Source organism: Furipterus horrens, unplaced genomic scaffold (genome assembly GCF_987537825.1).
Source record: "Furipterus horrens unplaced genomic scaffold, mFurHor1.1.pri manual_scaffold_11, whole genome shotgun sequence".
NCBI lineage: Eukaryota > Metazoa > Chordata > Mammalia > Chiroptera > Furipteridae > Furipterus > Furipterus horrens.
Window position 1 is genome coordinate 80,187,669 of NW_028327181.1, and position 15,757 is coordinate 80,203,425.

At 53.7% G+C, this 15,757-nt stretch overlaps 2 protein-coding genes across 3 annotated transcripts; both read left to right on the forward strand.

Annotated features, from left to right (window-relative positions):
* The first annotated feature begins 1,518 nt into the window (after window positions 1–1,518).
* On the forward strand, window positions 1,519–8,711 carry NAGLU (N-acetyl-alpha-glucosaminidase). 2 transcript variants are annotated; one of them, XM_090291520.1, is made up of 6 exons: window positions 1,519–2,021; window positions 3,539–3,686; window positions 4,539–4,685; window positions 4,862–4,947; window positions 5,947–6,203; window positions 7,263–8,711. In XM_090291520.1, the coding sequence occupies exons 1-6, from the start codon at window positions 1,636–1,638 to the stop codon at window positions 8,471–8,473; spliced, it is 2,235 nt and encodes a 744-aa protein (XP_090147646.1). In that variant the 5' UTR covers window positions 1,519–1,635; the 3' UTR covers window positions 8,474–8,711. The 2 variants fall into 2 exon arrangements, with proteins under 2 accessions (XP_090147646.1, XP_090147647.1); XM_090291521.1 differs by lacking the exon at window positions 4,862–4,947 and having other exon boundaries at window positions 1,520–2,021; window positions 5,960–6,203.
* Window positions 8,712–9,116: 405 nt separating this feature from the next.
* Window positions 9,117–11,082, forward strand: HSD17B1 (hydroxysteroid 17-beta dehydrogenase 1). Its single transcript, XM_090291522.1, has 6 exons — window positions 9,117–9,330; window positions 9,438–9,605; window positions 9,748–9,927; window positions 10,034–10,127; window positions 10,553–10,730; window positions 10,823–11,082. Exons 1-6 carry the CDS (start codon window positions 9,234–9,236, stop codon window positions 11,060–11,062), a joined length of 957 nt encoding a protein of 318 aa, XP_090147648.1. The 5' UTR covers window positions 9,117–9,233; the 3' UTR covers window positions 11,063–11,082.
* Window positions 11,083–15,757: the final 4,675 nt, after the last annotated feature.

Sequence of the window (15,757 nt, forward strand, 5' to 3'; positions counted from 1 at the left end):
AAAACATGGTAAGAAGCCATGTGAAACACCTAAAGTGGGCAAATCTATAGAGACAGAAAGTAGATGGGTGGTTGCCTAGGACTGGCCTCTGAATGTGTTTGGAGGCAGGATTTAAATGGGAGGTCCCCTTATTGTGGAATCTCTGGACCCTAGACATCTGCTGAGTGAATCTGTGCCCCTGTCCAGTGAGCAACCCTCATCTTGCAGTCCTAGAATGGGCATGGAAAGGATGGCTTCGGGCCTGCTCAGTGATATAAAGACAGGGGACAATTCCATCACCACCTTCAGGACCCACTTTCTGTCTTGTTCATTGGGGGCTTGGGTGGGGGGACTATGCCTCTTTCTGCCCCAGGAGCCCGGGGTACAAGGGGCACTGGAGCTCTCCCCAGATCCCAGCAACCTGGCTGCCTTCCCAGCTCCCTAGCCTACCCAAGGCATGTCCTAGGCTGCCCCATGGTGGCCAGACAGGGAAGGACTCGGTCCTCACTGGCAAGGTGAGTGTGGTCCTAGCTGGGTTGTGACAGGCAGACAACTGAATTGTCTGGGCACCTGGGCTACTTGTTTCACATACAGTAATTGAAAAAGTGAAGTCCTTCCACCCCCAGCATCTCAGTACCCCATGGGAGGCAACCACTGTTTCCATAGTCTTACACACACACACACACACACACACACACGGGGGGGGGGGTGTACTATACCCAGTGGTTTGACCTTTTCTTTAAAAAAATATATAGTTTGCAGAATATTTCAAATCATTAACAACACATCTTCCTCATTTTTAAGCAAATGCTTAGTATTTTATACCTTTTTTTTTTTTCAACCAGCCTCCTACTGTCCTCAAAGAGCTCTGAGTCTAATGGGGAAGATAAGAAAAGACTGTGACATGCCCAAAGTCAACCCTGAAGCTCATGAGCTCAGCTTTAAATGTGCTACCACCCCACTGGATGACATCCCCAACCTACTACCCCTGCCAGCAACCCCCCACCACTGGGTGAATCCAGACCCCACCCATGTGTTCCCTAAGACCCAGAAATGCCAGTAAAACAGGTCTGGGCATGAGGAGAATCTAATAGGTCTCAGCTGGAGAGGTGTTTGGAGGGAAAATGGGGGAGGGGTGGGGGAGGGGTGCTGGAAAGGAATGGAGAAGGGCCCGGGGGGGAAGTGGTGCAGACTGTAGCCTGGTGAGGGTAGTCTCTGGGCTGGTCTTGGAGCCACTCCCTGGGAAAGGCTGAGAACCTTCTGATACTAGGAACTGATTGTGTGTGTGTGTGGGGGGGGGGTTACACCTCCTGAAGGAGCTGCTCACTGAGCCAGGAACAAGGGACTGCAGCTGTGTCTGCAGCTGGGAGCAGGGAGCAGGGCAAGCAGAGTGGACTCCCATGCTTGTGTAGGAGAGTGGGTCACAACCGGCCCTAGACTTCTGCTTTTCCTGGGGTCACGCGCTGCCGCACCACGTGCTGTCAGAAGTCACCCTCGGGTGGCAGGCTAGGAGGCCAGTCTCTCAGCTGCCTGCGGGTGCCTTGCCTTCGGTTCCACGTGACTTAAAACCCGCAGCTGATTGGACCCCGGCTGTCCCGCCCGCTACGCCCGAGTCCCGAATTGGTTTTGCGTGGGCCGTGCTGACACCGCTGGACCATGGAGGTGGTGGCGGTGGCCGCGGTTCTAGGGTTCCTGCTACTGGCCGTGGAGGGAGCCCCGGCCGGGGACGAGGCCCGGGAGGCTGAGGCCGTGCGGGCGCTGCTGGCCCGGCTGCTGGGGCCGGGGCCAGCGGCCGCCTTCTCCGTGTCGGTGGAGCGCGCCCTGGCGGCCGAGTCCGGCCTGGACACCTACCGCCTGAGCGGCGGCGGCGCCGGGGCGCAGGTGCGAGTGCTCGGCTCCACGGGCGTAGCCGCTGCCGCGGGGCTGCACCGCTACCTGCGGGACTTCTGCGGCTGCCACGTGGCCTGGTCCGGCTCTCAGCTGCACCTGCCGCAGCCGCTACCCGCCGTGCCGGAGGAGCTGACCGAGGCCACGCCCAACAGGTACAAGCGGGACCGGTCCGTCGGCTCCCCTGCAGCTCCAGCTTGCGCTCACACCTTGCTTAGGTCCCGCCCCAGCCCCGCTAGGCCGGTAGGAAGCTACAGCCTTAGGGCCGCACAACTCTGGCGTCAGATCCTACTTCTGCCGTGTCCAGCTAACTCAAAAAGAATTAAGAGGCTTTGAGTAGAAATAAATAATAAAGATTTATTCAAGGGTCTTAGAGTTTATAAACCGGAAACACAACTAAGCAATACTCAAGAGTGTTTCCAAGAAGAAAGAAAAGCTAAGAGTTCTTATAGTAAAAGAGAGCAGACGAGATCGGGAGCATTGAGGTTGGTATAGCCCTAGTCGTAAACGGTACATTTTTGAGAAGAATCATCTTGCACTCTTAACCTCTGGATGAGTTCGAGATGGTAATCCCTTGGGCTGGATATGACCATTTTCCCCGCAGTCCTTCAGGAGTAAATCCAGGGTTATCTGGAGGTTTGCTATGTATCCAGACATTGATGCAAGGCAGGACAGACCAAAAGTCTAAGTTCCCAGACTATTTAAAACAAAAACAGAATTTGTTTCCCCATGTCTCAACCTACCCGATTTTAGTAATTCAGTAGCTTGACTATAGTGCCTACACTTTATTTATTCATTCTATTCCTCAGCCTCTAAAAGCTGTGTGTCCTTGAGCAAGTCACTTAGCCTCTCTGATCCTTTGCTGGCTTATCTGAAGAATTGAAACAGCCCTGGTTGGTGTGGCTCAGTGGATTGAGCACCGGCCTTCGAACCAAAAGGTCACTGGTTTGATTCCCAGTCAGGGCACATCTGTGGGTTGCAGGCCAGGTCCCCAGTTGGGGGGTGCGAGAGGCAACTAATCAATGTATCTCTCACACTCTGATGTTTCTCTCCCTCTCTTTCTCCCTTCCTTCCCCTATCTCTAAAAGTAAACAAAATCTACAAAAAAAATAATAATAATTGAAACAATGATATCTCCCATGAGGATTTACCTGGTGATGGAAGTAGAATTTGTATAATGGGTGATCAGTAAATGCCATTTCTTTGCCTCCCCACCCTCTCTCCAGAGATATTTACAGTACTGAGGAATGACACATATCCCTCTCATGGGCCTGTGTTCTAGCTCTCACCTCACTGCAAGGAGGTGTTGTGTTCCCCCTCCCAAGATAGGCACCAGCTCTGTCAGATAGCATGTCAACACTGTGCATAGAGTAGGGATTCTAGAAGAGTTGAATGGAATATGCTCTCTCAAATATCTGTGGGGCTTGAGAGCCCTGAAGGAATGCTAGGGGCAGATGGGTGGGCACCTCAGAAGCTCAGCTTATAAGTCTTAGCACCACCTGGCGTAGATCCCCAAGTGAAGCAATAGAGAGGCCACACTTGGAACTCCTCCCCTCTGGGCTAGATCTGGGGTCAGACTGTCCTCGGAGCTCTTCTGGGATGATGGACATCAGGGGGAGGGACACCCTTTTTGCACTGAGGGACACACCCCAGCTTATGCTCCTGCCTGCAGGTACCGCTATTACCAGAACGTGTGCACGCAAAGCTACTCCTTTGTGTGGTGGGACTGGACCCGCTGGGAACAGGAGATTGACTGGATGGCACTGAATGGCATCAACCTGGCGCTGGCCTGGAGTGGCCAGGAGGCCATCTGGCAGCGGGTACGTGCCCACCACACTGGCCACCCCAGGTGCTCCACTCCCACATCAGCACAGTATCTGGCACAGAGAGAATAAGGGCTCCAGAAGTGTTTGTGGTATGCATGATGGCTCCAGCCCTCTGGCAACTGAGGCTTCCATTGCTGAGACAGACATAGGAATGCTTACCAAGAGCTGGACCTCAGCATGCCGCTGTGAACACGTGGAGAAGTCAGGGCTCCCGCCCTGTCCCATGTCCGGTCAGCCTCTGCCTCTGAAGATTCTGTCTCATTAACAGTTCTTGATCTCCTCATCCTCTTCATCCTCAGTCATGGCCCTAGTTCAGGCTCTCATGTCCTCTCCCTGGACCCCCATGAGAGCCCCTGAAACAGGACTCTTGGCTTTCTAATTTCTGCTAGCCAGAGTGCCCTTTCTGAAATACAAATCTGGTTGAGACCTTCCACTAACACCCTCAGGAGTGTCCCATTGCCTTTCATCTTTGCCAGACCTGGAGTTTCCATCCCTGGGCCCGTGGGGCTCTGACTGAACCTTGGGGTGCTTAAGCTCCCACAGAGCTGTCCTCACCCATCACTCTAGCCAGCCTTGCTTTATGAAGCCTTCTAAGTCCCCTTCTTTGTTTTAGGGAGAGCCCCTTTGTGCTTCACCTCACCTCACCTGTGTGACAAGGGTGACATATTAGTCCCCAGTTCACAGATTTGTTTCTGCTGGACTGTGGGCTCCTTGCAGGCAGAGGTTGCATTTTGTCTGAGTAACTGTAAGGCACAGCACAGAGAAGAGATGAGTGAATGTTTGTTCAGTGAAACAATGAATGGAGTTAAGTGTATTTATGTGTGTAGGGTTTGCCTTCCTCTGCAGGTGTACCTGGCCTTGGGCCTGACGCAATCAGAGATCGATGAGTACTTCACTGGTCCTGCCTTCCTGGCCTGGGGGCGCATGGGCAACCTGCACACCTGGGGTGGCCCCCTGCCCCGCTTCTGGCACCTCAAACAGCTTTACCTGCAGGTAAAAGTATGGAGACGGGAAGGGGCAGAACTGGGCCAGACAGTAACAAGCCTAAGGAGGGTGGTATTTGGCCAGTGTCAAGTCTCTTAGCTAGACAGAGGACTCTGTGTGCCCTGAGGGAGTGAGGGCCTCCCTGCTTGGCCAGGTTCATCAGCTCCCCCTCCCATTCTCCTCAGCATCGGATCCTGGACCGAATGCGCTCCTTCGGCATGATCCCCGTGTTGCCTGCATTTGCAGGGCATGTCCCCAAGGCTATAACCAGGTGAGGCTCCCCCTGCCCTCACCCACTCAGCTCAGAGATGGACCTTATTTTCTCCTGCAAAACAGGATTTAAAGAAAAACTGAAGCTCTGGATGTAGCTCTGGCTTGGTTCCTGGCTCTGCTACCCACTAGCCATGTGACCTTGGACAGGTTATATGACTTCTCTGTGCCTCAGTTGCCTCACTTGTAAAATACAAATGTACATGGCTTGGCACAGTCTTAGCAAAAGGCAGCTCTCATGAGTGTTAGTAGGGATGCACTGGTCTCTGCCCTTCCCGCTCCCCTGCGCCACCCACCCATTCTCTCCTGTGGTTGGGGAAATTCTTCAAGGCCTGGCTGAGGTCTCCCCTCCTTCAGCAAGTCCTGCCGGCGCGCCCCACATTGGTTCCCACCTCCTCTGTGCCCATGAGCACCCAGTTCCCACCACTCTCAGTACCTAGCGCACGCTGCTGGCCTCATTGGCCTTCCCTTTGTCTCTCCAACTGGGGGGCAGGGGCCTTGTATGCCTTCAGTGAGCGTTTATGGTACTACCTAGGGCTGCCAGACCAGGTTCTGTGCTAGGCCCTGGGGCGGCCGCGACAAAAGTGCATTGAGTTCCTGCCTCTGGTGGGAGATGGGTTGGCAGGGGGCTACAGCACAGAGATAGGGCCTACTTCTCTGTCAAGGTCGCTTCTGCCTGGGGAAGGGAGGCAGCAAGGGCTCAGAGCATGGCAGTACTGGCTCAGACCTTGAGAAATCAGTGCTGCTTGTTGCAGACGGAGGGGAGAGACAGCAAAAGCTTTCCAGACTAGTAAAACTTAAAAGGTGTGAAGGAGTAACCAGCTGGATACACAGGGAGGGAGGAGGAAAGGACTCCAGGCACAGGGCACAGTATGTGCAAAGGCACGGAGGCATGAGAGACCAGGATGAGTCCCAGCACTTGCTGATGAGTTAATGAGGCTGGCAGTGAATACTGTGTCAGCCACCAATAAATGTCTGGACTGTTCCCACCCCCAACTAGGGTGTTCCCTCAGGTCAATGTCACCCAGATGGGCAGCTGGGGACACTTCAACTGCTCCTACTCCTGCGCCTTCCTTCTGGCTCCGGAAGACCCCCTGTTCCCTATTGTGGGCAGCCTTTTCCTGCGGGAGCTGACCAAAGAGTTTGGCACAGACCACATCTACGGGGCCGACACTTTCAATGAGATGCAGCCCCCATCCTCAGAGCCCTCCTACCTTGCCAAAGTCACTGCTGCCGTCTACCAGGCCATGATCACAGGTTCGGTGCTGGGGAGGCGGGAAGAGGGCCCTCAGGGAGGTAGGACTGGGAGAGAGACTGGGAATAACACCTCACTGTGACACGTAGCACTTTACAGTTTCTCAAGCACTTGCACGTGAGCGTCATGTCATTTAATCACACTGGTTGAGAGGTGAGCTCTGGAACCAAACAACCTGCTCACACTCCGGCACCACCACTTCCTACCTGTGTGACTGCTAACTAGTTGCCTCCTTCCCAGTGCCTTCATCTGTAAAATGGGGCTCCCTCATAAGGAGAAGGATGCCTGGCCCAGAGTAAAGTGTCATTAAATGCTGGCTATTGAAAATACAGGGGTGGGCAAAAGTAGGCTTACAGTTGTAATGCAAATAATAAAACAATAAATAATACTACAAGAACAAACTCTTGTGTTTCAAGTATTCACAACTGTAAACCTACCTTTGCCCAACTCGTATTTTACTTGGTGTCTACCTCTATGCTGGGGTACTTAACGCAGGCCAGAGATTAGACAATGTGCCCAAAGCTGTTAGGTGCCCTTCCTGGTGCACAGATGTGAACTCAGCCCTCCTTCCTGACATTTACAAGGGAGAGGTGGAGAGGAGCCTGGTCAGGAGTGGCTCGGTGGGGCAGCCTCTCTGTCAGACAAGAAGGGAACCAATTGGCTCAGGTTCCTTGAGCAGAGCTGCCCCAAGTCTTATTGGGCCCAGAGCCTGTCAGATCTGCAAATTCAGCGTCCTCCCCTTCCCTCCCCACCTTCTGAGTCAGAATGACCAGGGCTGGAGCCCATGACTGTGTGTTTTAACCAGCCCTCTGGGTAATTCAGATGATCCATAAAGCTTGACATCTCCCTGGAGCTCTCTCTTGGGGCAGGAAGAGGGGGGAGAGGTGTGTGTGATGAAGTGCCCTGCTGGTTTGGGGGGTACAGGGAAAGGAGATGTCCTGTGTGGTCCTTTAACTTCTCTGGACCTCTGTTTCCTCATCTGTAAAATGGGGTGCATGTTTCCATGACTCCCCCCTTCTTCTCATCACCCCTCTTCTCTGTCCCCCATACCCCAACCACAGTGGACTCTGATGCTGTATGGCTCCTCCAAGGCTGGCTCTTCCAGCACCAGCCCCAGTTCTGGGGCCCTGCCCAGGTGGGGGCTGTGCTCAGGACAGTGCCCCATGGCCGCCTCCTGGTTCTGGACCTGTTTGCTGAAAGCCAGCCTGTGTACAACCGCACAGCCTCCTTCCAGGGCCAGCCCTTCATCTGGTGCATGCTGCATAACTTTGGGGGCAACCATGGCCTATTCGGGGCCCTGGAGGCTGTGAACCAAGGCCCTGCGGCCGCCCGCCTCTTCCCCAACTCCACCATGGTGGGCACGGGCATGGCCCCTGAAGGCATTGGCCAGAATGAAGTGGTCTATGCCCTCATGGCTGAGCTAGGCTGGCGGAAGGACCCAGTGACAGATTTGGGGGCCTGGGTGACCAGCTTCGCAGCCCGGCGGTATGGGGTCTCCCACGGGGACGCAGAGACGGCATGGAGGCTACTCCTCAGGAGTGTCTACAACTGCTCCGGCGAGGCCTGCAGGGGCCACAATCACAGCCCCCTGGTCAGGCGGCCATCCCTACAGATGGTTACCACTGTCTGGTACAACCGATCAGATGTGTTTGAGGCCTGGAGGCTGCTGCTGGCAGCCACCTCCACGCTGGCCAGCAGCCCGGCCTTCCGCTACGACCTGGTGGACATCAGTCGCCAGGCGGTCCAGGAGCTGGTCAGCTTGTACTATGAGGAAGTAAGGACTGCCTACCTCAACAAGGAGCTGATTCCCCTGTTGAGGGCAGCAGGCATCCTGGCCTATGAGCTTCTGCCTTCACTGGATGACATACTGGCTAGTGACAGTCACTTCCTGCTGGGCAGCTGGCTGGCGCAGGCCCGGGCCGCAGCAGTCAGTGAGACCGAGGCCCACTTCTATGAACAGAACAGCCGCTATCAGCTGACTCTTTGGGGGCCAGAGGGCAACATTCTAGACTACGCCAACAAGCAGCTGGCAGGACTGGTGGCCAACTACTATATCCCCCGCTGGCGACTCTTCTTGGAGATGCTGGTTGAGAGCCTGGTCCAAGGCATCCCCTTCCAACAGCACCAGTTTGATAAGAGTGCCTTCCAGCTGGAGCAGACCTTTGTCCTCAGCACACGGAGGTATTCTAAGCAGCCCCAAGGTGACACTGTGGACCTGGCCAAGAAGCTCTTCCTCAAATATTACCCCCGGTGGGTGGCAGGCTCCTTGTGACAGATTAACCACCTCTGGGCCATATCCTCTCCAAACTCCAGGCCCGGGCAGGTTCCCGGGGTCTGGAGCTGGGCAAACGTCACTGGGGGTCCCCATGCCTGGGTGAAGGAACTCAAGACCTGCCAGTCGGATCAGGGGTAGGAGATTTGGGGGGAAGTGAGCTGCCATTCCCCACCACCCCAAATTTGGGATCGAAGTACTGTTTTAATACAACTTAATAAACTGATGAATCACCTGGGCCTGTCTGTCTGAATGTCACTGCTACGATACCTGAGAGGACTCTGGGTTATAGCACGGACAGTTCTCCCTGCCCCCTTGCCTTAGTCTCCCCATTATTAATACTAATCCCTGACCTTTGAACTAAGAATGCCTTCCCAAAGCATTTCCTTTCATACCCTCAGCAGCAAACTGGAAACTATCATTGTCCCTGTGGGACAGAGGTGGGCCCAGGGGAAGATCTGCCCAGGGCACTCTGCCCACATGGGAACCCGCACCTCCTGATTGCAAAGCTTTGCCCCACCTCCTGACCAGCAACTAAGAAGGAGTGTTTCAAGCAGTGGCCTCCTCTCTGCCTCGACGTTAGAGCAGAGTGGGGACAACAGGCCAGGGACCTCTGAAGGGTTCAGCCTTGAGGTGGTGCTGAAGACACAACAAGGGGTGGGGACCTCTGCAGGCAGGGAGGGGCGGGGCAAAATAGGGGATATCTAGTCTGGAGACTGGAGTCAAACACTCCCGGAGCCTCTCCCACACACCTCTCCCCATGGACCGCACGGTGGTGCTCATCACTGGCTGCTCCTCGGGCATTGGCCTGCACCTGGCCCTGCGTCTGGCATCAGATCCGTCCCAGAGCTTCAAAGGTATGTGAGGGGATTGGGATGGAGAAAAGGGAGCAGCCCCTGGTCCAAGGGAGCCTAGGTAAGTTAAGTTGGTCATTCAGATCCTCGTCTTCTCCCCCAACCTCCAGTGTATGCCACTTTCCGGGACCTGAGCACACAGGGCCCTCTGTGGGAGGCAGCAGAGTCCCGAGGGTGTCCTCGCGACTCCCTGGAGACCCTGCAGCTGGATGTGCAGGACGCAGATTCCGTGGCTGCAGCCAGAGCACAAGTGACCGAGGGCCGCGTGGACGTGTTGGGTGAGCCTCCCCCAAAACACGTGCAAGAGCCTTCCCTGCCCTGTCAACAAACCTAGGTGTCCCAAGGCCCAGGGAACGCAAGGGATCCAGCTGGGGCAGAGGGCAGAGCGTGAGGCACGTGGGGTGGGACCTCTCCCCGCAGTGTGCAACGCTGGCCGGGGCCTGCACGGGCCGCTCGAGGTGCACTCAGCTGACGCCGTGGGCTCTGTGCTGAACGTGAACTTAGTCGGGACTGTTCAGGTGCTTCAGGCCTTCCTGCCCGACATGAAGCGCCGCGGCTCGGGACGTATATTGGTGACCGGGAGCATGGGAGGCTTGCTGGGTGAGTGGAAGGGGGTTGACTGGATGAGACGGGCGCTGGGCCCTGCGGCGGGCTTTCCGCAGATGCGTTCCCCTGCGCTTCTCAGCAGCCTCATCTCCCCTCAAAGGGCTGCCCTTCAACGATGTTTACTGCGCCAGCAAGTTCGCGATTGAAGGTTTATGTGAGAGTCTGGCGGTTCTGCTGCTGCCCTTCGGGATCTAGTGAGTCACCGCCCCGCCCCTGGAGCCTGACTTTGGGAACCCCCCTACCTCGTTTCCTTGGAGCTACTCCCATATTTGTTGTGTGCCAGGCACTGTACGGGGCCCATAACACACGTACGACCTCGCTAGTGAGGTGTCTGTATTATTATTGGGAAGCTCTGGTGACTACCTCAGGGTCACACAGTACGTTACCCAGCCGAGCTAGAATTCTGACACCAGATTCGCTCTCACCCTCAGATGGATGTGGGAGCCCTTCTCTGGCAGTGAACCACTTTTCAAGAGCTCTGGTTAGCCTCACCTCCCGCCACCTGCCCCTACGCAGAGCCCTTCCCAACGTCGTCTGGGTGTTGTGTGATAGCTGGGGATCAGGCCGGGGACCCTGTTCACATTGGCCCCCAGCCCACTCGCTGCTCTCCGGTCTCCAGTGTGAGCCTCATCGAGTGCGGCCCGGTGCGCACCGCCTTCCAGGAGAAGGTCCAGGTCAGCCTCAGCCCGGTGCTGGACAATGTAGACGCCCAAACCCGAGACCTCTTCTCTCAATACCAGCGCCACTTCAAGCAGGTCTTCCACGAGGAGGCGCAGGACCCAGAAGAGGTGACAGAGGTGGGTGCCAGGCAAGGCTCTGGGAGCTGGGGCGGCAGCACTCGAGTCCTCGCTCCCAGCCCCAGCTAACGCGCTTCCTCCTTCATCCACAGGTCTTCCTCGCCGCGCTGCGCGACCCGCAGCCTGCCCTGCGCTACTTCAGCTCGGAGCGCATCCTGCCCTTGGTGCGACTGCGCTTCGCCGACCCCAGCGGCTGCAGCTTTGTCGCTGCCATGCACCGCTCAGTGTTCGGTGACAAGCCCACCAAGGGTCCTGATGGTGCCCAGATGGAGGCCGGTGCCGGAGAACGGGGGGACCCTGAGCTCAGCGCCCCTCCAGCCACCCCGCAATAAAGGCCTGGTCCCCCCGCGCCCCACTGTGGTCTCTCTCCTTTGCGCCCCCGGGGATGTGCGGTTCTGGAAAATGGAGAGTAACTGCACTGCACTGGCGAGTGCAGCCGGCCGGCGAGTTACCCCTACCCCGAAGCCTCTCAGGCTGAGGGAGGAGCTAGCCAGGGTCACGCCTCAAGTCCACGACTCTCATCTGCAACAGTAGGATGGGGGCGGGGTGGGGCTGGGGGTCTGGTTGTGACCTGGCCACTAGCCAAGGGACCTCTGGCTACTTCCTTACCCTCTGAGAGTAAAGTGGGTATAATACCTATGCCATGGATCGTAGTAAGAGTTAATTGAAATTATTCCAGAAAGTGCTGGTATAGAGGTCTTCATAGCAGGCATGGCTATTATTACTCCTACTGGTATTACTAGTATTGTAATTGTAGTCCCATGTGGAAGCCAGATGTGTAAAGAAGAAACAAGGCCAAATGAATTAGGGGACAGCCCCACTCACCCTTCTCCTTGCCCCCTGCCCTGGCAATACTCAGCAGGAGAGATACTCACAAGCCCAGGAGCAGCCTCTCACCAGGAGGCTTAGCTGAGGCTCCAGGCCTGGCTGGTCTGGCTGGAGTGGCAGGGGCCACTGAAAGGGCCTGCAGGATTGTGGAGCCAATTCCACGGGCTGGGTGCTGGAGGAGGGGTGGGGAGCTGATAGAAAGTAGGTGAGCAGGTTTCAGGAAGAGGAAGGGGCTGGTACTAAGGGAGACACAGGAGAGGCGGAAGGGGACAACCAGGGACATGGCTGCAGAGAGCCTGGAAGTGGGAATAGAGAGGAACCTACTGGGGTTCCTGGGGCTTTGTGTGGGACCTCAGAGGAAGGAGGCGCTGCATCCAGACCTGCCCCTACTTTCAGAAAATGATCTGCTCTGAGCCTTTGGCCTGCCTGTTGCTTCTACTCCTAGAGGGAAGGTTCAGGAAGGGACCTCAGCCAGCGGCCCCTACCTATCTCCCTGCCCCGCTGGCCCAAATGGGTCTGCTGTCCCTGCAGCATCCAGGAAGAGCACAGGAAAGCATCAGGGCCGAGGTGGCACGCAGCTCTGGGCTGTGAGAACTGTTCTTGCACTTGTGTGTGACAGTATGTATATGCGCACACATGCTCAGGAGGTCACCCGTGGGGTGACATGATGATGAGAAAGGCAGAATGCGACCACTCTCTCTTCATACATCCACACTCTTACTAATCTCAGGCAGTCCTGTGCAGAGCCCCTGTGATTTTAACGCTTATAGTATTTTTGGCAGCTGGAATTAAATAATTTAACTTTTTTCTTAGCACTTTTTATTTTTTTATTTTTAAAAATATATTTCATTGATTATGCTATTACAGTTGTCCCAATTTTCCCCCTTTACCCCCCTCCACCTGGTACTGCCATTCCCTCCAGCAGTCCCCCCCTTAATTAGGTCTTTGTTCAAATATTAACCACTCTGCTTGTTCAACTCCTTTTGTTCTCGGGAATGTAGTAATGAGTTGCTGATGTGCTATCTCTGTAGGTCAGGAGGAGCTAACTTCGTGAGTTTGTTTTTCAGAAGGAAAGAATGTCTTCAAGGTAGCTAAGGCCAGTTGCTTGTACCCAGGAGTCTGATGCAGAAAAAGTTATCAGTAACTAAAGAAACACAGTCTTCTCTCTCAGCTCCCTGAAACTCCCCCTCCCTCACTCCCCAGCCACATAAAAACTCCCTAGGTTTTTGCTTTTTTGAAGAGCCAGATTTGAGAGATCTTGCTCTCCCATCCTCTCACTTTGATCAAATCGAAGAAAACTTTATCTTCAAAAGCCTGGATATCCCAATGTTTGGGCCTACTAGCACATCAGGTATACGAACCTGAACTTTGGGAGGTGCTTCAGTACAGTCCCATGACTTTGAATACCATTTACATGCTGACCAGCCCCCCAGAATAAAACCACATATTTCCAACTCCATTGTCTCCCACAAACTCCAAGTTTATATATCTCCGACTGCCTGCTCAACATCTTTTTTGTTTTACATTTTAAAAAAGATTTTATTTATTTTCAGAGAGATGGGAAAGGAGGGAGAAAGAGGGAGAGAAAAATTGGTTGCCTCTCACAAGCCCCCACAACTGGGAACCTGGCCCACAACCCAGGCATGTGCCCCAACTGGGAACTGAACCAGCAATGTTTTGGTTGGCAGGCTGGTGCTCAGTCCACTGAGCCACAACAGTCAGGGCTTTTTTAAAAAAAATTTAATTGTATCTTTTCCATTACCATTTAACCCCCTTAGATCCCCTTCCCTCTCCCCTGCACTCACCACACTGTTGTCCATGTCCAGGAGTCCTTTTTCTTTTTTGCTCTCTCTGTCCACCCCCTAAACTCCCCCCAGTAGCTGTCATCCTGCTCTCTATCTATGCTGCTCAGTATCTTGATGCCTAATAAACTTAATGTGTGCAAACCCCAGTTTCTGATGTCCAGCCTTCTCAATTTTCCCTATTTCAGTATGTGACAATTTCATGCTTCCAGTTGCTTAGTCCAAAAACCTTAGATACTCCTTAACTCCAGTCTCTCTCATCCCTCAACCAATCCAGCAAATACTGACAGCTCTACCTTCAATCTTCAAGACATATTTGGCAATTACCCTATTCCATGCACTATCATCTCTCCTGGATTTTTGCAATAGCTTTCTAACTGGTTTCCCTGGGTTCACCCCTGCCCGCCAACAGTAAACTTTCCACAGTGCAAAATGATCTTTTTTTAAAAAAACCCTCACCACAGGACATTATTTCATTGCTTTTAGAGAGAGAGGAAGGGAGAGAGAGAGAGAGAAACATCTATGTGAGAGAGAAACATTGATCATTTGCCTCCCATACATGCCTAGAACCAGGGGTTGAACCCACACCTAGGTATGTGCCCTGACCAGGAATCAAACCTGCAACCTTTCCATGTACAGGATGATGCTCCAACCAATTGGGCCACACCAACCAGGGGCAGAATGGTCTTTTAAAAATGAAAGTCTACTTATTTCATGTCTCTACTCTAAACACCTTCTGTGTCTTCCTTTCTCAGTAAAGTCTAATGTTTTCCCCCAAGGCCTCCCAACACCTTTGTTGATCTTGCCCCACCTCCTTTTTGACTTTCTTACTACTCTCCCTCATCTGATCCAGCTCTACTGGCCTTCTGCCCCAGGGCCTTTGAACTGTCTGTTTCCTCCCTGTGGTTCAATTTTCTTCAGGTCTTGCTGTTTTCACGGACGATTCTATTTAAAATAACACCCCCCACCCCGACTACAGTCCCCTTACCCTGTATTATTTCTCTTCATAGCACTTATCATCACTATATGTTATAAATTTATTTATTGACTTTTGACTTTGTTACAGATTTATTTATTCCCTTCACCAACCCATCCCAAGACATACAGGAGTCTAAGCACCAGGAGGGCAGGAACTTTGTTTTGTCCCACAATGATTCAGCATGGATACCAGCATCCCTTCCAGGTGCTGGGGCACACTGGAGTATCTTGGCTTTCATTTCTGCAGTGAATGTAGCCTTCATAGACAGAAGCATAGACGGTCTGTCTGATTCCCAACTCTGTAAGAAGTTGCTGCATCTCCTCTATAGATTCCCAGGGTCTACTGTGACCAGGGAAATCCCCCTCGTTGGGCCAGGCCTCCCTGCAGGCTAGAATAATCTAATCCATAAAGGAGTGAATACCTTCAATGCTTCAAGTGCCATGCAGGCGCTGCCAGAAGGCAGGGCGTTTGGAATGTTGTTCATTTTCTGTCTCCTGCCTGGTCAGAGAAATGCTATCGCTCCCTTCTCCCATCCCATAGTTGCACTAGCCATGCCAAGATACCTTCCCTGGCATTTTGCTGGAACTTAGCAGCTATAGCAGTAAGCTCAGCAGGAGTATCTTCTCATCGTTTTTTTTTTTTTTTTTTTTCTTGAAATGGGGACTGTCCCACTGGCTGGGGTTGTCATTCTGGGTTTTTGCTTTCCTTCTCTTTAGGGGTTGGATGGCATGGGGCACTTTGTCCATCTCACTGTCAATCCCCACAGTATCCTCTCTTTCCATCTCACTTTCCCAGGGATCCCACCTCTTGGGGTCCCAATATGGCTTTGTGGCAAGCACTCAGGCCTTAATCTGAGGCATCCTATGCCCTCCTAGCTTTGCAAAACAGCATGCTAAAGTCCCCAGCTTATTACCCTGCTCTTCCACCTGTTTACCAGCCCCGAAGTGAGCAGTTGTAGACAACTGCCTGTCCTTTCTAACTTAGCTCTTTCTCCAACTTTCTAACTCCATCTTCAGCCTCTAGTTGGGTATTGGTGGTCGGCTGAAGCGTCCACCATAGAGGCCAGCTCACTGTGGCAGCCCTTGGGCTCCCTTCTTTGCTGCAGTGCACTATGTACAGTTCCTCGAACAAGTACATTAGACCTGCTGGCATTTGGGGTGTCCCTGCACTCATGTGGTGGGCCACAGCATCAAACACACTGACCACCCCTCCCCATGCAGAGGTCAATGGCCAACCTGAATTTCCCCAGCAAATGCCTCTTTCCCAAGGCCCATTTCTTCAGTCTCCTGGATGGTTTGCCAATTTTTGGTTTGCAACCTGGGGAGTTCCCCGGGTAGAACCAGACACTGGTCCTCTGTACACAGAGGCAGACCAGTCCAGGTCAGTAGGGTTTTTCCATTACAGTTTACACTCAGTAT

What these genes read in the sequence shown, in the direction of transcription:
- NAGLU (XM_090291520.1), top strand. Translation starts at nt 1,636, where the DNA reads ATGGAGGTGGTGGCGGTGGCCGCGGTTCTAGGGTTCCTGCTACTGGCC. An exon ending in AGGAGGCCATCTGGCAGCGG is followed by an intron (nt 3,687 to 4,538) that starts GTACGTGCCCAC and finishes CTTCCTCTGCAG; the next exon opens with GTGTACCTGGCCTTGGGCCT. An exon ending in CTACCAGGCCATGATCACAG is followed by an intron (nt 6,204 to 7,262) that starts GTTCGGTGCTGG and finishes CCCCAACCACAG; the next exon opens with TGGACTCTGATGCTGTATGG.
- HSD17B1 (XM_090291522.1), top strand. Translation starts at nt 9,234, where the DNA reads ATGGACCGCACGGTGGTGCTCATCACTGGCTGCTCCTCGGGCATTGGC. An exon ending in TCCGTCCCAGAGCTTCAAAG is followed by an intron (nt 9,331 to 9,437) that starts GTATGTGAGGGG and finishes CCCAACCTCCAG; the next exon opens with TGTATGCCACTTTCCGGGAC. An exon ending in ACCCAGAAGAGGTGACAGAG is followed by an intron (nt 10,731 to 10,822) that starts GTGGGTGCCAGG and finishes CTTCATCCACAG; the next exon opens with GTCTTCCTCGCCGCGCTGCG.